The 26,867-nt window shown below is 35.8% G+C and overlaps 2 protein-coding genes and 2 pseudogenes across 8 annotated transcripts; all 4 read left to right on the top strand.

The window, feature by feature from the left end:
* Nucleotides 1-491: 491 nt before the first annotated feature.
* Nucleotides 492-3,615, top strand: LOC103931357. 5 transcript variants are annotated; one of them, XM_048589287.1, is made up of 6 exons: nucleotides 492-645; nucleotides 718-776; nucleotides 1,869-1,964; nucleotides 2,352-2,402; nucleotides 2,490-2,611; nucleotides 3,385-3,615. In XM_048589287.1, the coding sequence occupies exons 1-5, from the start codon at nucleotides 637-639 to the stop codon at nucleotides 2,587-2,589; spliced, it is 315 nt and encodes a 104-aa protein (XP_048445244.1). In that variant the 5' UTR covers nucleotides 492-636; the 3' UTR covers nucleotides 2,590-2,611; nucleotides 3,385-3,615. The 5 variants fall into 5 exon arrangements, with proteins under 5 accessions (XP_048445244.1, XP_048445243.1, XP_048445242.1 ...); XM_048589286.1 differs by having other exon boundaries at nucleotides 1,851-1,964; nucleotides 2,490-2,596; nucleotides 3,407-3,615; XM_048589285.1 differs by having other exon boundaries at nucleotides 1,851-1,964; nucleotides 2,490-2,596.
* A 1,937-nt stretch (nucleotides 3,616-5,552) lies between these two features.
* Nucleotides 5,553-8,499, top strand: LOC108865873 (annotated as a pseudogene).
* Nucleotides 8,500-14,411: 5,912 nt separating this feature from the next.
* On the top strand, nucleotides 14,412-16,467 carry LOC103931358 (annotated as a pseudogene).
* Nucleotides 16,468-17,844: 1,377 nt separating this feature from the next.
* On the top strand, nucleotides 17,845-22,616 carry LOC103931359 (diacylglycerol kinase 1). Of its 3 annotated transcripts, none has more exons than XM_048589312.1 (8): nucleotides 17,845-18,013; nucleotides 18,615-19,807; nucleotides 20,230-20,596; nucleotides 21,125-21,201; nucleotides 21,495-21,614; nucleotides 21,766-21,930; nucleotides 22,093-22,230; nucleotides 22,340-22,616. In XM_048589312.1, the coding sequence occupies exons 2-8, from the start codon at nucleotides 18,638-18,640 to the stop codon at nucleotides 22,487-22,489; spliced, it is 2,187 nt and encodes a 728-aa protein (XP_048445269.1). In that variant the 5' UTR covers nucleotides 17,845-18,013; nucleotides 18,615-18,637; the 3' UTR covers nucleotides 22,490-22,616. The 3 variants fall into 3 exon arrangements, with proteins under 3 accessions (XP_048445269.1, XP_018499052.2, XP_009339100.2); XM_018643536.2 differs by having other exon boundaries at nucleotides 18,593-19,807; XM_009340825.3 differs by having other exon boundaries at nucleotides 18,589-19,807.
* Nucleotides 22,617-26,867: the final 4,251 nt, after the last annotated feature.

Raw genomic sequence — 26,867 nt, 5'->3', positions numbered from 1 at the left:
TAATATACTCAGCTTGAAACAATTTTACTGTAAATTATACTAAGTTAGGGCACATATTGCATTTATTGACACACAATGAAGGAATTTTTTTTTAGAGGAACGAAATCTTATAACACGTGTATATGAAAATAACCCTCAATTTGGACGAATTATTTTTAGAATCAGTGACGAGATTACATTGACATGAATTGAATTTGCTAAAAGAGTATTGAAAGAAAAGAAAATAAACTTTCATAATATAGACTGATTTTCTGTTGTAGAAAAAAGTATTTTATTCACGAAAATAATGTATTACAAGATCAAAACAATTCACAGTTAAAACGGTTCATCCAAAACTCAAACGTGAAAATTAAAAAGCGCCAGGTCCGCAATAAGAAAAAAAAATCGGTTTTACTCATCCTACGGCCACAAATAACAGGAGAAACACAGACCCACTTGATCCACCGTCCACGATAGGAATTAGAATTTCGGCAGAGAAATCCCCAAATTTTCCTTTCTTTTTCCTTTCTACTTTCCCAACGGCCAGACAGAAAAAATAGTAACGTGCAACTGACAAAAACTGTGGGGGACGGATGAGGAAGCCGAGCACGAAAACTGAGAAATTTGCGGGACGACGACCTCTCTCTCACCCCATGGATGCTCAAGGTCTCTCTCTGCAACTGGTAAAATTTTTGAATTTTTATTCCAATTTCGCTCAGTGGGTTGTCGAATTTACAGAGAAAGAGTTGGTTCGTGAATTCGAGAAGAGTCAAGCTCAACAGTATCGTTTATGGAGGGTATAGTTTCTCTCTAACTAAAAACAAGTTTACATTTTATTACGTTTTGGTTTCTTACAAAGTATGAAGTAATTTTCTTGCCGATTCTGATTTACCATTGAAATTTACCATTTTTGTACAGCACAGGCATGAAAGTGGGCTTTTTTTTTTCTTTTTTTTTTTTGTTTTCCGATTACGTTTCGATTAATCCTTTGGGATCCATTGGATTTCAATTAGGATGTGTTTTTTGCAATATTTATTATTAACAACGAGACTTAATACAACTAGTTATTGTGTGGTATCTTCAATCGGTAATAGTAAGGATAGCGGTTCTAAGATCAAGTTGGAAAATTTCACCGGGTAGAGCTTGTTTTTGTTGAAAGGATTAGATATAAGTTGTGGGTTGAGTGCATTTTTGTTGTTGAAAGGATTAGATTAGCCGACCCCACTTAGTGGGAAAAGACTTTGTTGTTGTTGTTGTTGTTGTATGAAACCGCGGACATTTGACTCGAGGCATGTCGTATTTTCTTGTCTTTCTTAAAGGATGAATCTGTTATTTTCATTTTGGATCGCTCTAATATCGATAATGACATTGTTTAACGCCATGGAGTCAGGTGGGCAACTACTGGCAAAGTTGGTAGCTATGTTTTTGAAAAATATATTTACTTACTCCATGAACTGTCATATTTTGTTGTTGATCAACGGCGTTTTGATGCTTACTTCATGGATGAGATGTGTTCATGGTTGATAATATTTGCAGGTGATTTTCCAATACTATCATTAGTAGAGTCGTGCCATCAGTCATGATATGGTTGTAGCGTTATAGTTTAATTGCTCAACCAACTTAGAATAATATATTTCTTATTGTTGGTTCTTTCGGAATTCTGTATACGAGATATACCTGACTTGTTTCATGTGGGAATAGGCAATACAGTATGTGTGTTATATACTCCATGTATATTTTTCGGGTTCTGAACCTAATCTTGTGATTATTCACTGTTGAGGAAGTAAGCTTAGCATAATGTGTCTATGCTTAGATGGCTGTCTTCTACATTATTTTGATATGAGATAATTAACTATTTAAAAATTTAACAGATTGGGTAGTTGTTGTAGCATGTTCACTAGCAATCGTAGGATTACTTCCATTCAAAGCATCACCGGCGATGGACTTGGTTGCACTTACACTTTTCTGATTGAATACATGCTGAGGTATGTTTACTTCTCAAACTCACACATTCTAACATGAGTTATTTATCTTTTAATCTTGACATTTTTTCTTTATCACCATAACAAGTCTTCGAAACTGAGTACGATGAAAATTTGAGTGGAAGGTAGCTAAATAGAAAGAAATATAACTATTACATTAAAATAAGATCTTATTTCCTTATATGTCTTTCATTCATCCCTTGAGACAGTGGCCATTTATTCATTTGACTGGTGCGAAACTTGACATAATGTGCAATTCATTTTTTGTGTTGTAACATGGGTACACTTGCATTTTTAGTTTCTGATTTGTGTTCAATTTGTTTTCATCTTGCATTGCTCAGTTTCTCTTGAGGTACAAATTAATTTTCAACAAATATGATACTTGTGCAGATTGTCAAGGGTTCGCTCGGATGTAATATGGCTTCCATTTGGACCTCTAAGGTATGTTAAATCTGATTCATGTGTTCTTGTCCATAAGTTGCCCATGCAACTTTTAAATTTATTCATGACCCATATCTGGAATTGCAGCGGAGTTGGACTGACTGTGTACGTTGACCATCTGCTAACTAATTCATCAGAAGAGATAAGAAAACTTCGAGGCTATGTTTATGCTTACAAAGCTATCTGAACCTTGTGTATGTTTATCTATGGTAATTCTCTTTAATCACATTTTATAAAACTAATTTTGAATCAACCAATTGTATTTTGTGAGCTCCGTTTGTGTCCTTGGTAATTGGTTTTGGTTCAAACATCAATCCTATTGCTAGATTATTATTTTAGTAATTCAATTCAATGAAGTAGAATTGGAAAATTAAAGCTGGAGGTTCTGAAAAAAGTTATTGAAAGAGTAAACACTTTGGTTGTACTTGTGTGTTTTTCTTGGAAGTCACTTCTTGCTGGAAGGTAGGGTGCATAGATAGATACCAAAGTGGCTAATTAGATGATAAGTAAACGCCTTTTTATTTTGGTCCAACAGAAGCATACAAGAAGGTAGGGGAAAAAATTAGAATTAATACAGGGAAGTGGGATTTTGGTCCCTATGAACGACTAAATATTAGAGATTGTATTGCACCAAAATAAAATTTAAAAAATTAGTGATTGTATTAGAGTCGAACACTTTAATCTATCCTCTGTGAATTTAGTCTTAGAGGCCTTTGATTCTGCCCTCCTTTAAAGTTCCCTCCTTCAAGAATGAATGACCTTTCACACCACATGGAAACATTCACATATTAATGGAGTTTCATAATGTTTTCGGGTTCCTATTCACATGGTGTTCTGGTCGTTGTCCTCATCTGTTGTAGCGGTTCATGTAAACGGAGTTAATTCAATGAGTTTCCAGTGACCTGGTTCCTCTTTGCCGCTGTTTCTGAATGAAGTTTGCTTTATTAATTCAGTTAGCTTTATTAATTTGCTTTTAATGCAGCTTGGGCTGTATGAATTTGCAGGCTTCAAACAATGGGGATGTGCAGGCTTCATGTCACCAGGATTTCATAAAAGATCACAAAGATTACTTAAGAGAGTAGTTTTAAACGATATTTCTTTGTAATGTCTATAAACATAGACAATTAGAGAGATAGTGATGAGGGGATATCTGTAAAGATACATTTTATAGTGAAAAAGCAATGTCTAAAAAAGGGGAGGAGAAGTTAAACTTTCTCTTCGACTTTTAGCGGCGATTTATTTAACCGCTGCCTAAAACACCTTTTGCCGCGGTTAGTGACGGAAAAAATCGTTGCTAATTCTGTTAGATACGATGGAAGCCCTGAAATGGTTATTAAAAGTAGGAAAAACGGTCGCTAAACACTGGAAATCGTCGCTAAAGATGAAAAACTGTCATTTAAACTCAAAAACTGACTACTTTCTGCTGATTGATGTGTTTTTCCTCCGTTCTTCAGTAGAAAACTTATTTTCCTTTCCATAAAATACTATAAGAAATTCAGTAAGCCAAAATCTAATAATATTTATTAGTTATTTCCTCAAGATTATATTTACAATTAACAAGGAAGACAATAAACATGTATTATCTCAATAATATCATGTGTAATAAACATGAAGCCTCCATCTAAATGGGTTCTCTTCGAGACGCTTGTCTAGTAGCCTTCATTGCTTGAGTTCGAATCCCACCAACTCCATTTTTCAGTCATTCATTTTCACCTTAGGGAAAAAAAAAATTAGACAAGCTATGACTCGATGAGATTGGCAACATAAAAACGAGACCAATGCCAAGAAAGAAAAGGGAAACACCATCAACATCATGCAGAAATGGATTAAAGCGTATTTTCTTGAATTAATTACTTTCTTAAAGCCACTGAAATGATCACTCAACGTTACTGTACTTACGCCACAAGGCATGAGATGAGAAGAAAATTGGGGAGCTTGCTTGCTGGTAAAGGCACGGAAGTGAGTGCAATAAAGCACAAAAAAAAAAAAAAAAAAAAAAAAAAGGCTGAGAGGGTTTGAGTGAAGATGGATCTTCTGCAAAAATTTGAAAAGCTTGATTGAACAATGAAGACACAAATATCTCACAAAATTGTAGATAAACATCAAATTAATGTTCTTATTACAACAACAACCACCACCAAGTCTCATTCCACTATGTGGAGTTGGCTTTTTTTAATATGAATTATGGAACGTTATCATGGTCGGTTTTGCACTAAGTCTTTCGTTTAATAAAATTCTTCATGCACCAAACTTTTATAGAAGAAATGATGAAATATTTAATCTTGGAGGCTGCCTCTGTTATTAAATAGTAACTTATATAAAAAATTCCAAAAATTTGCAAAATCCTCAAAAACCTGTGTAATCCGTTCCTCTTATCATTCGGCACAATACCCATTCGCTTCTCTGCACTGCATCCAAAAGTGGTCCGTAGAATTAGAAAGTACTTTTAAAATAAGCAACTTATTTTCCTACAACAAAAAAACCATGTATTTCTTTGAAAATAAAATGATGGAAACTAAATATAATAAAATAAATAAATAGGCTTTATTTTATTTTACCAAAATAAGGCATACAATCGTTGCAGTCCCCATGTAAGTAAAGTATGGTTATATTTCATATTGTCAACTACAAATCATAACTGTGTAATTCGTTTCAAAATTCCGTAAAAATTATAAAACCGTTAATGTGGCCCGTATGTGGCAGAAAATTAGAAGAGTCGCGCATGAGCCGCAACGATAATGACAAACTTTACATGGGGGAAATAATGTGCTATAAGATCAAAACAACGCATAGTTAGAACGGTTTATTTAAAACTCAAACATAAATATTAAAAAGAAAGACGTCATCTTAAGAAGAAGGGAGTATTGACGAAAAATTCACGGTACTGTTTATTTTAACGAAAAATCATATTTTTACATTAAAAAGTCAATCTTAATACTATTCATTTTACTATTTATTTTACACTTATCGTTAAAACTTAAAGTTTTCAAATCATTTCCATTAGTTTTGTTGAAAAGAATCAGTTGCTGGAATAACGAAAAGCACCAGGTCCACTTTCCCAATGGCCAAACAGGAAATTTAGAAACCTTCAACTGAGAAGAACTGGGAGGGATCGATGCCGACCACAAAAACTGAGAAATTCGCAGGACGATGACCTCTCTCTCCGCATGGATGCTCAAGGTCTCTCTCTTCCCCCTCTCTCTCTACAATTGGTAAAAAATTTGAATTTTTATTCCAATTTCGCTTACTGGGTTGTCGAATTTACAGAGAAAGAAGAGTTGGTTCGTCAATTCGAGAAGATTCAAGCTCAACAGAATCGTTTATGAAGGATAAATTTTCTTTCCAAATAAGGTTACATTTTTTTACTTTTTGGTTTCTTACGAAGTATGAAGTAATTATCTTGCTAATCCTGATTTTACCTTTGAAATTTACCATTTTTATTGGTTTACAGTTACAGCACACGCATGACAATGGGTTTTTTTTTTTTCCCGATTACGTTTCGATTAATCCTTTGGGAGTCATTGTTTCATTCGGATGGGTTTTTAAATTTTAGTTAATTATGTAATGAGGACTTAAATGCAAGTGATTATATGTTATCTTCAATCACTAATAGTGAGGATAGCGGTTTGAAGATCAAGTTTGTTGAAAGGATTTAGAAATAAGTTGTGGGTTGAGTGCATTTTTGTTGTTTATGAAACCTGGGACATTTGAGGCGTGTCGTATTTTCTTGTCATTCGTACAGTATGCATCTTTTCTTTCTTTGGCGCTCTAATATCGATAATCAGATTGTTTAACGCCATGGAGTAGGTGGCAAATGTCTTTTTTTTATTATATGTGATTTCGTGGATATGTTTTTCTCAAAAATATTTTTACTCCACGAAGTGATATGTTCTGTTTTTGACCAGGATGTCAACTACTTGTTCTATGCGAAATTCATAGCTATGTTTTTGAAAAATGTATTTACTCACTCCATGAACTGTCATATTTTGTTGTTGATCAACAGCGTTTTCATTCATACTTCATGGTGGAGATGTATTCATGGTCGACAATATCTGCAGGTGATTTTCAAATACTTATCATTAGTAGAGTCATGTGCCATCAGTCATGATATGGTTGTAGCAGTATAGTTTAGTTGCTCAACCAACAAACAATAATATATTTCTTATGGTTTCTTCTTTCGGAATTGTTTCATGTGGGAACAGGCAATACAGTATATGTATTATACTCCATGTATATTTTTTCGGGTTTTGAAACCGAATCTTTAATTATTCACTGTTGAGGAAGTAAGCTTAGCGTGATGTGTCTATATGCTTAGATGGCTATCTTTTACATTATTTTGATATGAGATAATTAACTATTTAAAAATTTAACAGACTGGGTAGCTGTCGTAGCATGTTCGCTCAGCAATCATAGGATTACTTCCTGATTCAAAGCATCACCGCCATTGGACTTGGCTTGCAGTTTTCTGGTTGTCTTACATGCTGAGGTATGTTTACTTCTCAAAGACTCAAACTCGCACATTCTAACATGAGTTATTTATCTTTTAATCTTGACATTTTTTCTTTATCACCATAACAAGTCTTCGAAACTGAATACGATGAGAATTTGAGTGGGAGGTAAATAAATAGAAAGAAATATAACTATTTCATTAAAGTAAGATCTTATTTCCTTGTGTATCTTTCATTCGTCCCTTGAGACAGTGGGCCTTCATTCATTTGACTGGTGCAGAAACTTGACATAATGTGCAATTCATTTTTTTGTGTTGTAACATGGGTACATCTGCATTTTGGTTTCATATTTGTGTTCAATTTGTTGTCATCTTGCATTGCTCTTAAGTTTCTCGAGGTATAAATTAATTTTCAACAAATACGATACTTGTGCAGATTGTCAAGGGTTCGCTGGGATGCAATATGGCTTCCATTTGGACCTCTAAGGTATGTTAAATCTGATTCATGTGTTCTTGTCCATAAGTTGTCCATGCAATAATTTATTCATGAACTGATATCTGGAATTGCAGCGGAGTTGGACTGACTGTGTACGTTAACCATCTGCTAACTAATTCATCAGAAGAGATAAGAAAACTTCGAGGCTATATGTATGCTTACAAAGCTATCTGAACCTTGTGTTTGTTTATCTGTGGTAATTCTCTTCATTCACATTTTATAAAATTATAAAACTAATTTTGAATCAATCAATTGTATTTTGTGAGCTTCGTTTGTGTCCTTGATATTGGTTTTGGTTCAAACATCAATCTTATTGTTAGATTATTTTAGGAATTCAATCAATGAAGTGGAATTGAAAAATGAAAGTTGGAGGTTCTGAAAAAAATTATTGAAGAGTAAACACTTTGGTTGTAATTGTGTGTTTTTCTTGGAAGTCACTTCTTGCTGGAAGGTAGGGTGCATAGATAGATACTAAAGTGGCTAATTAGATGATTAGTAAATGCCATTTTATTTTGGTCCAACAGAAGCATACAATAAGGTAGGGGAAAAAATTAGAATTAATACAGGGAAGTGGGATTTTGGTCCCTATGAACGACTAAATATTAGAGTCGAACACTTTAATCTATCCTCTGTGAATTTAGTCTTAGAGGCCTTTGATTCTGCCCTCCTTTAAAGTTCCCTCCTTCAAGAATGAATGACCTTTCACACCACATGGAAACATTCACATATTAATGGAGTTTCATAATGTTTTCGGGTTCCTATTCACATGGTGTTCTGGTGGTTGTCCTCATCTATTGTAGCGGTTCATGTAAACGGAGTTAATTCAATGAGTTTCCAGTGACCTGGTTCCTCTTTACCGCTGTTTCTGAATGAAGTTTGCTTTATTAATTCAGTTAGCTTTATTAATTTGCTTTTAATGCAGCTTGGGCTGTATGAATTTGCAGGCTTCAAACAATGGGGATGTGCAGGCTTCATGTCACCAAGATTTCATAAAAGATCACAAAGATTACTATAGAGAGTAGTTTTAAACGATATTTCTTTGTAATGTCTATAAACATAGACAATTGGAGAGATAGTGATGAGGGGATATCTGTAAAGATACATTTTATAGTGAAAAAGCAATGTCTAAAGAAGGGGAGGAGAAGTTAAACTTTCTCTTCGACTTTTAGCGGCGATTTATTTAACCGCTGCCTAAAACACCTTTTGCCGCGGTTAGTGACGGAAAAAATCGTTGCTAATTCTATTAGATACGATGGAAGCCCTGAAATGGTCATTAAAAGTAGGAAAACTGTCGCTAAACACTGGAAATCGTCGCTAAAGACGGAAAACTGTCATTTAAACTTAAAAACTGACTACTTTCTGCTGATTGAAGTGTTTCCCCCCCGTTTTTCAGTAGAAAACTTATTTTCCTTTCCATAAAATACTACAAGAAATTCAGTAAACCAAAATCTAATAATATTTATTAGTTATTTCCTCAAGATTTTATTTACAATTAACAAGGAAGACAATAAACATGTATTATCTCAATAATATCATGTGTAATAAACATGAAGCCTCCGTCTAAATGGTTTTTCTTCGAATAATTATGTCTTTTCTAGACTAGACTTGTCATTTCGATTACGAATCTAATGTTGTCTTCTATTGATTTAGAAACGATTGTGATTATACTTTGTAGTCTGCAAAGTTTTTTGATTAAATACACTAATGACTTGTATAGTCGAGACGCTTGTCTAGTAGTCTCCATTGCTTGAGTTCAAATCCCACCGACTCCATTTTTCCGTCTTTCGTTTTCTCCTTAGGGTAAAAAATAGACCAGCTATGCCTCAATGAGACTGGCAACATAAAAACGAGACCAATGCCAATAAAGAATAGGGAAACACCATCAAAATCATGTAGAAATTGATCCGAGCAAATTATCTTCAATTAATTACTTTCTTAAATCAACAGAAAATGATCACGCGACGTTACTGTATTCACGCCACAGGGCATGAGATAAGAATAAAAATTGAGAGCTTGCTTGCTGGTGAAGGCATAGAAGTTAAAGCAATAAAGAACCAAAAAAAAAAAAAAAAAAAGAAAGGCTGAAGAGAGTTTGGGTGAAGGAGGATCTTCTGCAAAAAATTGGAAAGCTTGGTTTAACAAATGAAGCAAAAAATATCTCACAAAATTGCAGATAAATAAAATAGGACCTTGATGAAAGGAGAGATAAATAAATGTTTTTATTACAACAACAACCACTGAGTCTCATTTCACTAAGTAGAGTCAGCTGTATGAATTATGAAACGTCATCACACTTAGTATTGCGCAAGTCTTTTGTTTACATTAATAAAATGTTTCATGCAACAACATTTTATAGAAAAATTGGTGAAATTTAATCCTGGAGGCTGCCTTTGTTATTTAAAGAATAAATTATATAAAAAAATTCCAAGAATTTGCAAAATCCTCAAAAACCAGCGTAATCCGTTCCTCTTAACATTCGGCACAATACCAATTCTCTTCTCTGCACTGCATCCAAAAGTAGTATGTAGAATTAGAAAGTACTTCTGAAATAAGTAACTTATGTTCTAACGGCTAAAAAACCATGTACTTCTTTGAAAATAAAATGATGGAAACTAAATATAGTAAAATAAAATAAAATAAATAGGCTTTATTTTTTTACCAAAATAAGGCATATAATCGTTGCACTCCCCATGAAAGTAAAGTATGGTTATATTTCATTTTGTATTAGAAGAGTCACGCCTGAGCCACATTGATTTTGACGAACTTAAGATGGGGGCAAGTTAGACAAAAAACGTCAATTAACAAATTTCATCTATATTTCTGACATACGGATTAAATATGACAAATTGTCACATAACATCCTTAGAGTTTTATTTTAAATTTTCATGTTTTTGAGTGAATTTCTATCAGTTCCATCAAATAGAACCAATATTGATATCGATATATCCATTGATATTTCTACAAATTTGTATATCGATATTTTAAACACTGCTCAACATGCAACTTAACCGTAGTTTCGGCAAGCACTATGATTAAAGAAAGAAAACAAGTATTTTTATGTTTTACCTTGGTACTTTTCTTCTGTGTTAGACTCGACGTGATCATGTTCATGTAAATAGTACTCCACCATTTTCCAATGTGTTCTCTTTGCACGCGAAAGACTACTTGTTCTCGAGAAGTAAGTGAGAGAGATCTTGGAGGCAAAGGCATTGCCATCCTCATCGCAGATGGGATCTCCTGATCCGTTCGGTTTCCAAAACCCTAATCCATTTCCAACTACTCGGATTGATCTTCTTTGGGATGCATGACTACTTTCACTTTGATGGATGAAGAAAAACCATTCTCTCTCCCCACAGGAGAACGTCACTGCATTCAAGGAAATTATAGGGTAATACAAAATTATATAATGGTTAATAAATTGGGATTGAGATCCACTTCGGACTTAAGTGTCCGGAGTTTGCGGACTATGCCGACCGCTTAATTTCAATCATACGGAGCTCATTAGCCCATCACATTAGCCAACTTCACAAAAAAAATTCAAAAACTTGAACGGTCCGGATCTCTTTCACTCTAACTTGAATGGTTTGGATTTCTTGGTCTGTGGGCTCTAGACACTAAAATCCAGAGGAGATCTCATTCCAATAAATAATACTCATATAAAGAAAGGGTAAATGCCAGGAGCTCAAATTACTAAATCAAATGATGTGGATGTTGATGATTGAATTATTGTTTAAGTGTTGACTAACGTGCTTATTTCTTATTTGTGACACATCATTTAGTTTAAATATTTGGTCACCTTAACATTATCCTAAAATAAAATGCTAGATATACATATAGATATATTCGTGTGTATGTGTGTGTGTGTGTGTATATATATATTCATACAAGACTTTTGGTCGAAATATACAGTGCCATGCATGTACGCAACGACTTAAGTTTTTATTTGCTTTCGTTCTGTTTGTGATTTTTTTGACTCAGAAAATATGTGTGTTGTGTGGTGCTACATATTCATATATGTGTGTGTGTGTGTGTATCACTAAGTTGTACGCCTTTCACTTTCATAAAATATGTGTGTGTGTATTTCACTAAGTTGTACGCCTTTCACTTTCAGATACGTTAACTTTTCTTGCAGTTTCTATTTGAATTTTTTTTTAAATTTTTTAAACTTTATGTTTAAAGCATTAAGTGGTATATGAGAATTTGTATTTTCCAAAAACTAGTCATTACCTATATTTTTTTTATTTGTTAACAACGTCTAATCTCTTTTGTATTTTTGTTGGGACAAAGTACACAGCAGCTAATTAGTTTCACTATTTTTCTGATTGAAAATTTCCTTTAGAAAATATGATTGTATTTACGTATACATTTCCTCCTCAATCTCTATGTATTTTAGTTAGACCTAATTACTATTACCAAGTACACTTTGTGCTTCATCAGGGCAAATTTTCTCCCCTCTACATTTTGTGACACATGCGTATCACGTGATAAGAGAGATACTAACTAGAGATAGTGCTCTAGTAGTACCCAAGAATCCGGTCCTCCAAGCAACATGAAAAAGACATGGAAGACTTAGAAATAGACTCTAAAAGACATTGAGTACTTGAAGCTAACGGAAGACTTGACGCAAAACCGAGCGTAGTGGTGCTCTAGAATTCATTACTGTTATTGTTGTATATAAGCAAATTTTACCTGAAATGTACAATCGATCGATCATCATATAACACATGGATCTAATCGGATCATATAACAGATTTTAAAGTGTTAATTATGTCATACATATATACATACATCATGTATAGACACTGAGCAAACAAAATAACCATACGAAAATATTTATTCTAAAAGAACCAAATATAAATCATCACAAATATATATACCTAGATTCTTAGGATGTCCGCCATAGAATCCAGCCGCATCGATCTCTCGAATTTCTTGTGCAGCTGGTACAGGCCGATGAAATACCTTGCTCATTAGATAATGAGTGACCAACTCTTCATCCGTTGGCATAAACCTAAAGCCGACCGGCAGCTGGTCTGAGTTGATGATCATTTCCGAGTCCGATTGGCCGATGACGGATCAAATTAATCTGTGATCTAGCTTGGAAGAAATGATCTCGGAGTTGTGGTGGCACAGAGAACTCAAGTAAGTTTAAGCTGGAATGGTGCATATATATAGAGAGATGGTAGCTTGTGTAGGTGGCAGGTTTGGAGTTAGTGAAGGTAATTGAATCCGAGTAGAACTTTGATTACAAAGACATAACCAAATACACCTTTTTTCTCTTAATTTTGTTGTCATTTTCTTGTGACTCATCTCCGAATCTCAAACTCCAGGGTAGACAGACTCAATAATCCGGATCATTCAAAAGAGAGAGAAATGAGGGTGTGATTTTTGTGTGAGTTGAGCAAGTGAAATTAGGTTAATGAGGACCGCATGATTTGAGAATCGGAGATGATCTCAATACGTATATACTTGGAAGCCTTTGAGCTTAAAGTGGTGTTTAGTTTTTTACATTATTTTTCTGTGGGATGGATATATCTTGAGAAAAGAGACCTAGTCAATCAACCCTTTGTTTTACGTACATTATCAACCCAGGAAAAAAGAAATCCTACCAATATACAACCAAGCAGAAACTTTCAAAATTTAAATACATATTTTTCTTAAGAGTGTTTCTTCTTATTCAATCACATTTTAACCTGATAAATTTTTTATTTTTTTTTAATTTTAATTTTTTTTTTTTAATAAGCGTTCTAATATAATTAAGTCCCATGTACAAGTAACTTGCATTATTCGATTAGGGCTTGGGGCTCAATGGTGGAGCTAGACAATTTTCATCAGGGTGAGCTAGCTTAAAGATTAAAACTTTATAAACAAAGAAACTTAATACTGTATTTTTCACAATATCAGCTAGCTTAATAAAATTTTCACAAGGTGAGTTAAGAATTTTCGTTATTCAAACAAATTCAAACTTGTACATGTACTAAGAAGAGATGAGAAACAAGCTGTGAGAAAAAAGAGATGGTTTGTAAACTGTATTATATAATTAAACCGAGATAATTCGAATTAGTAACTAAATATATGGTGGGCTACATTAAAAAATCAGTAAAAATTACTGTAAAATTTTATTTTCTACCGAAAGCTACCTAGGCTACAGCCCAGGGTAGCCTTTAATGTGGCTCGCTGGTGTTGGGGCTAAATGACAAGGCCCTCCTTTTCATTTGGTCAACCCAATATAACTGTGTCGAGGTTGAGTATGATAACAAACAACGTTTGGATGTAGTTTTAAATGGCGAAAAATGCTTTTGATGAAAATGTTTTTGGAACCAATCATTTGTAAAAATGAAAGTGAATTATGGAAAAACACTTGAAGTGCTTCTTGCAAAAAGCACCAGTTGGAAGCACATAACTGGTACTTCTTGTAGGAAACACTTTAACAGTTTTTGAAACCCAAATTATTTTCTCTAAAAGCACTTTTAACCATTCTAAAAGCACTTCCAAACGAGCCATATAATTCGTGACTTCATAGGCCAATATGAGATTTGATTTTAATTCTAAGGACGCTAGTATAATTACATAAGGGTAGAGCTATCCATACACCTCTTTTTACCTCCTACACACTTTTCTTAATTTTTGCTTGTTGGATTGATGAATTGAAGAAGATCAAAGAATATAAATTAACATGGGGCGTGTGGGGAGGTAAAAAAATATGTGTGAATAACACCATCCTTACAAAAATGTTCTTTTGGTCACTACGTGATGAATGAATGCAAGGCCACTCTCCATTAAATTGGATATTATGGTGAAAAATAAATTAATATTGTTTATTTTAATCTCAATCCCTAATATCAAATTCAAATATAGGTGACCAAAAAAACCTCGATTACCAGATGACCAAGAGACCGAGCCTTGGACTCATAATATGTAAGCCTATGTTTTTGACCCACAATACTTGGGCTTGAGGCTACCGTAGTCCCAAAAACCCAAAACTGATTTAGTTGGGCCCAAATATGGAAAATGTGAAAGAAGCCCAATCTGAGATTCGAAGAAAAAATAACGAACGGGTTTCGTATTTTCCAATTGGGATCAATATGCTTCAACAGCCGAACCGCATAAAACCCTAATCCCAAACCTTGGTTACACTCCTCCCATACGCACAAGCCAGAAGAAGACTCGGACGTGCTCCGCCGCCGCAGCAAGCAGGAGAAGGAGAAGGAGAAGGTGAAGCAGAGCTTTACGTAATCGGAAGATGGAGGCGGCGAGAACAGTGAAGGACGTGTCCCCCCATGAATTCGTCAAGGCCTACGCCGCTCACCTGAAGCGCTCCGGCCGAGTCAGTCTCTATCTCTCATTTGTGTGTGTGTGCATATATCTGTGTTGTGTGGCTATGAGTTGGTTTGGAAGTGCTTTTAAAATGACTGAAAACGTTACTGGTGAAAATATTTTTGGAACTAATCTTCCGTAAAAATACAGGTGAATCCTCAAAATGCACTTTGCGGGAAGCACTTTAAATGCTTTTATAATCCAAAAACATTTTCGCCAAAATCACTGTCAGTTATTTTAAAAGCACGAGCCCTATATATTTTAGGATCGATACACTTATTGTTATATGCACAGATTGCAAGCTTAGATAATCGCAACATTTGGTTTCAATTTTTGGTTCTCCAGCATTCGAGTTTGTTATAGTTTGTATGCTGAAACTAGTGTAAATTTGTGAAAAATGGGAGGCTGCGTTTGTTGTGGGTTTTGTTGGATCTCTTACATTGGTCAATTTGTGCGATTTTAAGAGAGGAAACTGAATTTTGGCTCGTAAAGGGAAAAGGAAATTGCTGAACTATAATGCTTCGGAAAAACACCGGATTGGATATGCCATTTTCGCTATTGAGTGGCGCTGAGGGAATGCGAGTGTTCAATTATTATGAAAACATAGTAGATCCTTTGAAATTGCTTTTATTTCTGCGTTGTGTTGTTTTGGTCTCTGAAAGGTTCATTAGCAATTAAGCATGTTATGGTCGTTTGTCTCACTTTCTTCGAGTGAACAAAAATTGCATACAATGTGTGTAAACTACCGTTACGTTAGGCCCTTTAGTTGTGGCCATCAGTAATGGATGCTGGATTTTGTATCTTGTACCCGCTCTGGCTGCAAGTTCTTTAGTTTTGTTACGAAAGAAATCTTATTTAGCTGGTGTTTCGTTCCTTATTTTCTTCTTTACATAGACAAAAAACAGAAGTTCTTATAGTCACGTGATATCCTTGAAGGTAGAAACGTAATTGCCAGTAGGTTTACTTTGTTTAATGATTTTTTGTATATGATATCTCTTCACTCGCTAGTAGGTTTACTTTGTTGCCCCTCTTCAATGAGGAGTCTCTTCTCATTTCGCATGATAGATTGAGCTTCCTGACTGGACCGACATTGTGAAGACCTGCTACATTCAAGGAGCTTGCACCGTACGACCCTGATTGGTACTACATCAGATCTGGTATGTGGAATTCTCTATCCCTTTCTCCACATATGCACAAAACCTTCCACTAGTTTTGGTGTGATAAAACTGTTTACTGTGCGTATCTTAATCCGAATTTAATTATCTTTGCAGCATCCATGGCAAGGAAAGTCTACTTGAGGGGTGGTCTTGGTGTAGGTGCCTTCCGTAGGATTTATGGAGGAAGCAAGAGGAACGGCAGTCGCCCGCCTCATTTCTGTAAAAGCAGTGGCGCAATTGCTCGTCACATCCTTCAACAATTGCAGAGGATAAACATCATTGACGTTGACGCCAAAGGGTGAGTTCCTTTCACATAACTCTTGGTTTCATTATGACAAACGACAACATGAATCGAAGTTTTTGGCGACTAAACTACTTGTATTCCTGTGTTTAGTGGAAGGAAAATCTCATCTAGTGGCCAGAGGGATCTCGACCAAGTTGCTGGACGGATCGCTGTCGCAATCTAAGCGGGTTACGTGAAAGTCTTTATTATGGATGCAAAACAAGTTAGAAAACTTTTTGCAGTTTTGCTTGAATGAGTAGATATAGGAAGGATTTTGATGTGTTGTGTCTTGGCACTTTTATGATCATGAACATCGCTTCCTTTGTTATTCGGTTTAATTTTGAAGTTGAAATTGGCTTTCTCAATTTTAAGTTTTGTTACATGAACCCTTCTTACTCACCCACACAGTTTGGAGATGCATCTCTATAAAGTGCTTTTGCTAAGAAGTGCTTTTATTGGAAGTGTCTTTTACTTTCAGGCACGAGAAGTTTTTAATAAGCGACTTGGAAATTGAAATTGGAAGTATTATTTGGAGCGTCTTTTTTAGAACATTTTTGCTCATAAGCATATCTAGTAAAAGCGCTTCCATTAGAAGTATATTGAAATTTTTAGTAAAAATGCAAGTGCTTCTTCAAAAAGCACTTTCAGTCTTTGAAAGAAGCACTTGTGTGCTGCTTCTTAAAAGTTTTGGGGCTATTTTAAAAGCATTTTTAAGCATTGGAAGTGCTTTGAAAATAACACTTTCAAATCAGCACAAGCAGTCCTAATAATGTTTGCAAAAAAAAAAAAAAAAAAAAAAATTACAAAGTGATTATGTGTTGAAGAAACACCTGAAATGCTTTTTGAAAGAAATATCCGTCGTGTGTTTTTTACATGAAGTAATTACAAATGCTTTTCCAGGAATATTGAATGTACTCCAAATATAAGCACCTGAAATTCTTTCTAAAATTTTCGTTATACTCCAAATATAAGAGCTTACTGTGAAACAACTTATGAGCAAAAGTGTTTTTTTAGATAAGCGGATTCCCCTAAAATATCTTTTCGTTATACTCTTAAGTACAAGAGCTTACTATGAAACTGTTTCTGAGCAAAAGTGTTTCTTTTTTATATAAGAGCTTAGTGTGAAACTGCTTTTGGGCAGAAGTGTTTTTAAAAGAAGTGTATTCTCCTAAAATATCTTTGATGTCGATTGAAGTGTCTAAATTTTTTGGAATTAGTGAAACAATCAAATTTCACGAGTAACTAAAATCCAATTTAAAGTTCAATCCTAATTTAGGTCGGTAGTTTAGGAAATGATTTTTTTGCATCCCTTTTATCTAATCCTTCTTATCAAACAATCTGAATCCGTGAAATTTGATCCAATGGTTAAAGTTATTATAACTTTTAGAGTGTGCCATTATTTGTAGCCGCTAGATCAAATTTTAAGAACTTAAATTATTTGATGAAAAGAATTAAGTGAAAAGGATCTGGAAATGATCATTTTCCGGTGGTTTAATCCTAATTATTTCTATATTTTTGCTGTAAATGAAAAATTACACCGATGTCGGCCCGAAAGGGACCGGAGCCCGAAGGGAGCCGTCAAGTGTCAAGTATTCGAACAGCCAGGGAGAACGGAGGTTCCGGGTCCCACAAAAAGCGCTCCACGTCATGCCCTCTCCGTCCGCCACGTAGCCTACGCGCCATCTACACTACACCAGCCGACCACTTCACCTCATAATCTTACAACTATAAATAAACAAAAATTAATTAATTAGCGCTCAAGAAAAACAAAAAATCGAATTCGAAATGCCATTTGCTTTTCCTTGGATATGGGTTTTAGCTTCTGATTCCTACACTCTCCAAAGCTTTGCCTCCCGGCGTGGATCAAGCTAGATCGGCGGATCGCACCTCCGTCCTCCGCCGTCCGTCACTGTAAGTCCTTTTTCGTTTTCCAGTTTCAATCCTTTCATGCTTCATTTTCTGAAATCTTCATGTTTCCGTGCGTATATAATGTGTGTGTATATATAGTTAGATATTGGAATGTATGTATGTTAATTTGTATTGTATTAGATTTTCTGTTTGGTTGCCGAGAAATTGGAATAGAAAATGAAGTATTATAGGAGGTTAGGTTGGGTTGTTTGCTTGGTCTGAAAATATGGAAGTTTATTGGTTTGACTGGACTATCATCTATGTTTAAAATGTTTAGATATATATTTTTTTTTCAATAAGCTGCCAATTTTTCTGTTTTAGTTTCATGATAGAACTATGTGTTGAACAATCCAATGTTAGCAAGTACCAAGTGCTCTGTGGAAACATTTGGAAAATTGGAATAATATTCGTTTTATGTGTTGAACAATTTTTCTTATTTTTATGAACTAGGGTGTATGAATTAAGTAGGATGATGAGTTGGGTGTTGGAATGAGTTTGAGGGTTTTGATAGTGTTAGCGAATGATAAAATCGTATTGGAGGATTTATGACTTTGATTTCTAATTAAATTGGGTTTTAGGCAGTTTACTGGGTGCGTCTATGTAGATTCGAAGAGGTTGTCACTGAGGATGGATTACGATGGAGACTTTGATATGTTTTTGCCCTATTGGAACAACAAGAATCCAACCGATCGCCTTTTCATAGTCTCTTGCTTTATTGCAGCCCTAGTTGGAATTTTTACCATAGCCTACTCCGCCTTCCAATGGAGGAGAAATATCAATTTAAGTTGGATGAAAGCCATAGCCAGGTCAAAGGAAAACCCGAAGGCACGTCAGAAGGTTCCTATAGCTCCTCATACTTGGGTTATAGAATCTATATCTCGTGGAAAGAACTTGAATTGCTGTGTTTGCCTAAAATCCATGAGCCCTTCTCAAACTCTTGGGCCTATGACAGCTTCAGATAGTTTTAGTCACCATTGCAACATTTGTGGTGCTGTGGCTCATCTGAGCTGCTCTTCTAGTGCGCATAAGGATTGCAAGTGTGTTTTCATGATGGGGTTTGAGCACGTGATGCACCAGTGGGCTGTCCGTTGGAGAGAGGCAGCAGATCTACCTGATGAAACTTCTTTCTGCAGCTATTGTGAAGAACCATGTAGTGGGTCTTTTCTTGGTGGATCCCCAATATGGTACTGCTTGTGGTGTCAAACAGTGGTACATGTTGATTGCCACAGTAGCATGTCCAATGAAACAGGCGATATTTGTGATCTAGGTCCATTCAGAAGGTTGATTCTGTCACCCCTTCATGTAAAGGAATTGAACCAGACTTCCGCAGGTGGTTTTTTGAGCACCATTACTCATGGAGCCAATGAAATAGCATCTTCAGTACGTGCAACTATTAGGAGCCAGAGCAAGAAGTCAAAGCATGGAAATGAAAACTCTGTTGTCACGGGAAATAGTGGTAGTACTGGGGATATGTCTACAGAAAGCATAGCTGGTACTTTTCAAGCTGTTAATGGTTCTCATGAAGTTGAGGAAAACCGCAATGGTACTGTGAATGTGGATTTGCAGCACCAAGATGATGATGTAGATAACAAGTTGGATTCTAAGCCCAGTTTCAAGAGGAGCACGTCAAACAAAAAGAAGGACGAGTCTCAGGTTTTACGGATGAAACAAAGATATAAGTTGATTGATTTATCACCAGATGCAAGACCCTTGTTAGTTTTTATCAACAAGAAGAGTGGGGCTCAGCGTGGGAATTCATTGAGGCAACGTTTGAATATTCTTCTCAACCCTGTTCAGGTTTGATTTCTCTACTATCTTGAATGGTTGGAAAAAACAATTATTTGCCATTGTTGATATTTGAATGAGTCAAGAAAGGTTATTGCATACCATGGTGGAAAAAAAAAACTATTTCTTTTCGTTTCTATTTATGTGGGTTAAGTAATGTTCTTACTAAGGTTTGAGGTTTGAATTTTGTGGGAAATACCACTGCACAAATGGGATCTAATGGGAGCAACAAAAAAAAGACCTGCCAGTTTAGCTCCTTAATGTAATAGGAAGCCCTAAAAGCAATATTCTAACCGCTACATTTTATCAACATTACATGGAGGGCTGTCTCCTCAATTGATGTCTATGAAGTTTGATCAACCGGTTCGTTATTAGTAGTTGTGGTATCTCATATATTTTTGTTTAATTCTTGCATGTACTTGTGTTTCATATAGGTTTTTGAGCTGAGCTCAACACAGGGACCAGAGGTGGGTCTTTATTTGTTCAGAAAGGTGCAGCACTTCAGAGTTCTTGTGTGTGGGGGAGATGGTACCGTTGGTTGGGTTTTGGATGCCATAGAAGAGCAAAATTTTGTTTCTCCTCCTCCAGTTGCTATTCTTCCTGCTGGAACGGGGAATGATCTTGCTAGAGTTTTGTCATGGGGAGGAGGTCTGGGCTCAGTGGAGAGACAAGGAGGCCTTTGCACAGTTTTGCACCACATAGAGCATGCTGCAGTAACCATCCTTGATCGTTGGAAGGTAGCAATTGTAAATCAACAGGGGAAGCAGCTCCAGTCGCCAAAGTTTTTAAACAACTATCTCGGTATGTAATCATAGTAGCTTGTGATTATCTGGTTTATAAATGAGATACACCTAGAGTAGTTGGATGGAATACTGTTATTTTGGCTTGATCTTTCTTGTTCTCGTGCTGTTTGTATGTCTCATAGTTATTGACATGAGTTTTAACTCAGATCAGTTCTCAAACTATATACTCAGCTCACATTAGCTTGTGAAGTCTCGGTCCCCAGTCTTACTCTGTTGTATTGGGCCAGTTATCAATTTGTTGGCTTTTACATCTTTACCTTCATCTTTTCTTTCAGTCTGTTTATAGCTCACTGTCACTATATATCATATGTATGAGGTGAAATGGAATATTTTCTGTAAGGAGAAAAGAAAAACTTATGAAATTTATCCCAAATCTGGTGAAACAATGTCAATATGGTCGGTTGATGAGTTAGTTCTGAGTATTCTGGCTAACTTCTACGCCTTTTTGCGTGAGATTTTCATCACATTGAATGAGATCTCACCAGACTTACCATTTATCACCAACTCTGGCCCGCTTCATTTGCAGGAATTGGGTGTGATGCTAAGGTTGCTTTGGACATTCATAATCTACGAGAGGAGAATCCAGAGAAGTTTTATAACCAGGTAATATCAATACTTAACTAAAATGGAATTCAAATTATTTAGAGTCAATCTCCCTTGTGCTATATTAGGCATTAGACTGATGGATTGTGGTGCTATATTGCATCTTCGAGTCTGAGATCACATGTCGTTAACTATAATTTAGAAAGCAATTAAATACAATCATACCTCACCCTGGGTGGATCACATCACATTTTAAATTGGTTCCTGTTGTAATAGTTGTTTGTTAGTAGTTTTATTCAGATTTTACTTTCACGCGTCCTGCTTAAGATACGGAGATTGTTATCTACGTGCAGTTCATGAATAAAGTTCTTTATGCAAGAGAAGGTGCGAAGGGTATAATAGATAGAACATTTGAAGATTTTCCGTGGCAAGTTCAAGTTGAAGTGGATGGCGTTGAGGTAGATGTCCCCGACGTGAGTATGAAAAGATTTTAACCATAAATACACAGCACAATCATTACTGATTCAGAAATCATCATATTGCTTCAAAGTTGGCTGTCTGGATATAATTATGATTGACTAATTTTGAGATTATCAGTGCTTGACAATTTGCCCACATTTTCAGGACGCGGAAGGTGTGCTTGTAGCGAACATTGGGAGCTACATGGGTGGTGTAGATCTGTGGCAAAATGAAGACGAAAATTATGATAATTTTGATCCACAATCTATGCATGATAAAATACTTGAGGTTGTGAGCATTTCTGGAACATGGCACCTTGGGAAACTTCAGGTACTCTACCTCACTATACGTGTGATGCATATATTACATATCGGAATGATGTCTTGCTAGTTAGTTTCAATTCAAAAACGGATCATGGTTTTCCATATCCAGCGTGAACGCTAGATTTCGATAGCGTGCTATTTTTCCGATCTGCTGTTTTGTTTGGTACAGGTTGGGCTTTCCCGTGCTCGAAGGCTGGCACAGGGCCAGTCAATTAAGATACAGCTCTTTGCGGCATTGCCTGTTCAGGTCGACGGGGAGCCTTGGTTTCAACAACCTTGTACGTTGGCTATATCCCATCACGGCCAGGTCTCTCTCTCTCTCTCTCTCTCTCTCTCTCTCTCAAAATTCTCATCAGATGACAATCTAATTTATAGCTAAACCCCTCACTAAGTTTGCCATATTATGTCGTGCGCAGGCCTTCATGTTGAGGCGGGCAGCCGAGGAGCCACTGGGTCACGCAGCCGCCATCGTCACCGATGTTCTTGAGAATGCCGAAACCAACAACGTGATAAACGCTGTGCAGAAGCGAGCTCTTCTTCAAGAAATGGCGCTGAAGATGACTTAAAAACCCACCACACATAATTTTATTCCTTTTTTTGTTTTTTTTTGGGTGTGCTTTTAATAGCATGCTTCTTGTGGAAGCGTTGTTGTACATGAAACTTCATCATCAATGGAAATAGGAAATTTTACAATTTTTCGACACCGGCCAAAAGACCAACGGTGTATCCTACTATACGAGGACTCAACACCTATACTCTCTGGTAAGTTAGTAATGTTACTGTGGCGCCTCAAATCAATAATATAACGGTGGGATACCAAGCGGCGGATGGAAGTCTCTCGTACTATACATAACTGAAAGTACATTGAAATTAAGAAAATCATATATTACCAGGAGATTAAACCCGATTGAAGTTGGGATGCATGACTACTGAACTGCAACAGAAATGTGCTCTGGGAATAGCTACCGGCTGACCCCTTCGGTTTCTCCGAAGGACGAAAGATTTGAGCGTGCCGGAGTTCTAACCGGAGAAGATTCGTGTCAGCCTAGAATGCTATACATAAATAGTTTACAACCTCCAAAGGCTTATTGAAACTGCTCATAACTTCAGGAGGAGACCTGCAAGCAGTGTAGTAGTAATCAACCCTCATTCTTTTGCTTGTTCTTCAAAAATCCTTGCTTCAATTTTCTCCACGCCCTTGCCACAAACCCCTTCGTCACCGCCCCTGCCGGCCTTGCGCTTGGCTTTTGGTCCCCGGTAGCCACACAAGACAACCGCGGCGGGCACAATTTTATCTTCGGTTTCTTGGCACGCACTTTGACAATGCGACTTAACCCTTGTCTGTACATGGGCGAGTTGAAGCAGTACATATAACGACTCGACGAAGAAGCTTTCGAAGCTTGCATGGCCTTGTTGAGTTGGTGAGTCACAGCTCGAAACTCATATGAGTCATATAGCGTGCTGCCGTTGTGACTCGGGCTCAGCCGCCATACGGGGGTTATCATGCGGGGGTGAGCATGTGTCGCGGTGGCTATTTGTGGCTTTTTGTCTGCCGGGATTTCCAGGAAAGTTGCTAGGTCTATGGGCGTTGAAGCCTCTCCCATGTTTTTTTGAGAGAGTTGAGAGAGCTTGAGGAAGTGGGTTAAGGTTTGAATATTTAGGTTTTGGGGGTGTTCATGGGTGGATGGGTAGTTTGCCTTGTAAGTAACGTTGGTTAAGTGAATGTTACCAAGTGACTTGCATTGTTTTATACGTCCTCGATGGACATTCTTTTTCCACATTGAGATCATAAGTTTTTCAGAAATGTCACGTGGTTACGTAGTGTGGTAATTGGATCATTCTTTAATGTTTTTATTAATATTATATCATAAGTTTATAAACATCAATTATACCGTCAAAGATCAACTAAGATTATACCATTTGTAAATTAATAATGTCACATGACGATCTGACTGTCAAATGCGAAAAATTAATGAATGGTGTTAGACATGAAAGCATCAAGTTATTTATTTTTATTTATAGTTTTATGTCGTGTGTGTGTGTGTAAATTGGGAAATGATTTTCACATCTTTTTTATCTTCTTATACACTCCTATTTAGTATGGGCCGTTGACTGACCATAAATAAAAAGAGATGTGTAAGAAGCTAAAATGCTTTCCCCCAAATTATGTTTTTTTTTTGTTGTCTTTTTAAAGGTTTTTGACAGTGTGGAGGTTGGGAAAGTGGCATTTTTCTTTCTCATCATATGTTTGCACATGCTTTACTTGCTTCCAAATCTTAAATTAAGTGATTAATTAGCAAAATAATCTTAAGTGAAGGAATGTATTAGTGGAGTAAATTCCACACTCAACTCTAATCTTCTAATATCCAAGTATTGACTTTTGACAATTGTAATATAAAGTATTTGAGGTACATGCATGCATATAATCTTATAAATCAAGTAAAACTTACAAGTTAGATCTACTTTTGTTTATTTATAAAAAGATACTTTTGTTTCTTTAAGATACTCTTTATTTACATTTTTTATTAATTCAAATTAAAAGGAAAAATATCACAAAATCAGTAGTTAGTTGTGATTCAAATTAAAAAGAAAAATATCACAAATTCAGTAAACAAAAACATGTAAATTAAAATCAGTCATAAAACCTTTCATTTATAAAACTCAATGATACTTATAGCATTTATACTTGAAATTATCCACTACAAATTTATTCAATACATGTTAATTTATTTGAATTTCTTAATTATCTTTACGAACTTTCAAGCAATGCTTCCATAAGACAAATCATATTCATATCTCATGATTGTTTAAAACTGAAAAAAGAAGAAGAAGAAATAACGTACATTCCCTAATAAAAAACTCTCCATAAGGTAATATTGGTTTGGCCAAAAAAATAAGAGAGTATACCACATCTATGGCATTCTGGTATGCTAAACTTAATGTGTGCGCCTCATCTCATACAAAATATGTGAACCTATTTAGAAGAGATTAGTGTTATTTAGACACAAAACTAATAAATTTGTTGTCACACGCTGCGCAATTTCACTCAATTTGCTAAGAGTGCATTTGTTCGTCATCACTAGCCTTCATTGGACTCGGTGGCGGAACTATAATTTTAACTCAGGAGGGACCCAAAAGTCTCACCCTAAAACGCTTCTCTAATCTAAGAAAAATAAAGATATGTCATGTCCTGAGCTATCGACCACCATCATTTGGGTTTGGTATGACGTCGTTCTTGTCATTCTCTTCCTCAACTTAACTACCATGTCTAGTATCACGAGTCAAATTCAAAATAAAAGTCATTTTACGCGAAATAATGAAGAAATCACTCTCCCCTACTTTCTTTTTCTCCCTCTCTGATCACCTGAGTCCACCAAAACTCACAATGATGTTGGTTAACCGCATAACAACCATCATCCTTAAATCGAACCTAGTATTCTAGTCAGGACCCTAATACCCTGAAAAATCTTTGGAAATCAGAAGCATAATCATTTTTTTTTTTGGTGTGAAGAAAGTGTCAGAGTAGATCTGGGCCCATTCTGATCCCTATATAGCTTCGCCAATGAACTGAACTGGACTAAGAATTAATATAATCTTGTGTTTATCACCCACAAGAACTAGTTTTAATGGAATTAGAAGCACTGGCCACGACTGAAGACCTCCCTAGACGGTCTTAGCGAGATACCTCGAAAAGAATAGGACTGCTAAGACCTTCGCTTCGTCTACTTCGTCTTCTCTTCTCTCCCTCTCCCTTGCTCTATCTCTTTGCACCGACAACCCCACCCACCGCCTAAATCTCAAAATCTGATTACACGGCTCGATCCGAGGCTTCGATCGATGTCAACGCCACCCCACTCATCTTCTCTGATAATTTTAGCCTTAACGTGGGATGTGTCTCACAGGAATTCGTGGCACATTCTACATCGGTGAATTGCCTCAAGATTGGTAGAAAATCATCTAGAGTTCTTGTCAATGGTGGAGAAGATCACAAGGTCAATCCGTAAGCCACTGGGAAATTAGGCATGAGGTACAATTAAATTAAGCTCTCCTTGTGAGGTTAATATTGATGATGCTGCAAATTATCCAGAGATTAGGCATGTGGGACATTTAAGCTCTAGCGGTTGATAGCTAAGAGAAGGCAAATTTGGAGGTGGGCTTCAAAGATCTTGTAGGTTTAAACGAGGCAAAAGGTGAGAGAAAGAAGTAAAAGGTTCAAACGAGAAGGAGATTTTGTCGGCGGCGACAAGAGGGGTTGCCGCTGACTGGGGCGTCGACGAGAGCATATGTGGACGGTGCGAAGAAGAGAAAGGAAAGAAAAAAAGAAAAAAAAAAAAAAAAAGGAAGGAAAAAGTAATGCTATTCATATCTCTATTTATATCATATTTTTATACCACTTTAAATAGAATTTGACTTAGACCGCTACATCATTTGAAATTTGCAAAACCCAAGGAAATCATCATTTAATTAACAAGTTTTTTTTAATTATTAATTTATTAAATAATGAACTAATTTAAAAATATGATTAATTCAAATGATCTTGCTGTTCATATTAGATACCATTAAAGTAATATGAAAATATGATATAAAAACATAGTATAAATAATATTATTCGGAAGAAAATGAAAGATAGAGAGTGGGGGAGAGAGAGTAACTTAGAAAAAAATAATGTGGATTAATAATAATAAAATATTATTTAGATGAATTAAAAAATGATAAAAAATATATGGATCTCAAAAATAATTTAGTCTATGATTTAGTTCGATATTGGACCAAACGTTTCATTATTCTTATACTACTTAGTTCATGCCAAACCAATCCAACATAGTTTTTAAAGTGATTCTAATATGAGACAATCCGGTACAATAAACGCCCTCTAAAATTATTATAAAGTCAAAGCTTATAACTACCGCATTTATGACATTCTAGTAAATTATAATTATTTTG

This window comes from the organism of the source record quoted next, unplaced genomic scaffold (genome assembly GCF_019419815.1).
Source record: "Pyrus x bretschneideri cultivar Hongxiangsu unplaced genomic scaffold, Pyrus_bretschneideri_v1 Contig3, whole genome shotgun sequence".
Lineage (NCBI taxonomy): Eukaryota > Viridiplantae > Streptophyta > Magnoliopsida > Rosales > Rosaceae > Pyrus > Pyrus x bretschneideri.
Note: the sequence above shows the minus strand (reverse complement) of the source record. Positions and strands in the feature narration are given on the sequence as shown.

What these genes read in the sequence shown, in the direction of transcription:
- LOC103931359 (XM_048589312.1), top strand. Translation starts at nt 18,638, where the DNA reads ATGGATTACGATGGAGACTTTGATATGTTTTTGCCCTATTGGAACAAC. An exon ending in GTTTTTAAACAACTATCTCG is followed by an intron (nt 20,597 to 21,124) that starts GTATGTAATCAT and finishes CTTCATTTGCAG; the next exon opens with GAATTGGGTGTGATGCTAAG. An exon ending in CTATATCCCATCACGGCCAG is followed by an intron (nt 22,231 to 22,339) that starts GTCTCTCTCTCT and finishes TGTCGTGCGCAG; the next exon opens with GCCTTCATGTTGAGGCGGGC.
- LOC103931357 (XM_048589286.1), top strand. An exon ending in AACAGTATCGTTTATGGAGG is followed by an intron (nt 777 to 1,850) that starts GTATAGTTTCTC and finishes AAAATTTAACAG; the next exon opens with ATTGGGTAGTTGTTGTAGCA. An exon ending in CTGATTGAATACATGCTGAG is followed by an intron (nt 1,965 to 2,351) that starts GTATGTTTACTT and finishes ATACTTGTGCAG; the next exon opens with ATTGTCAAGGGTTCGCTCGG.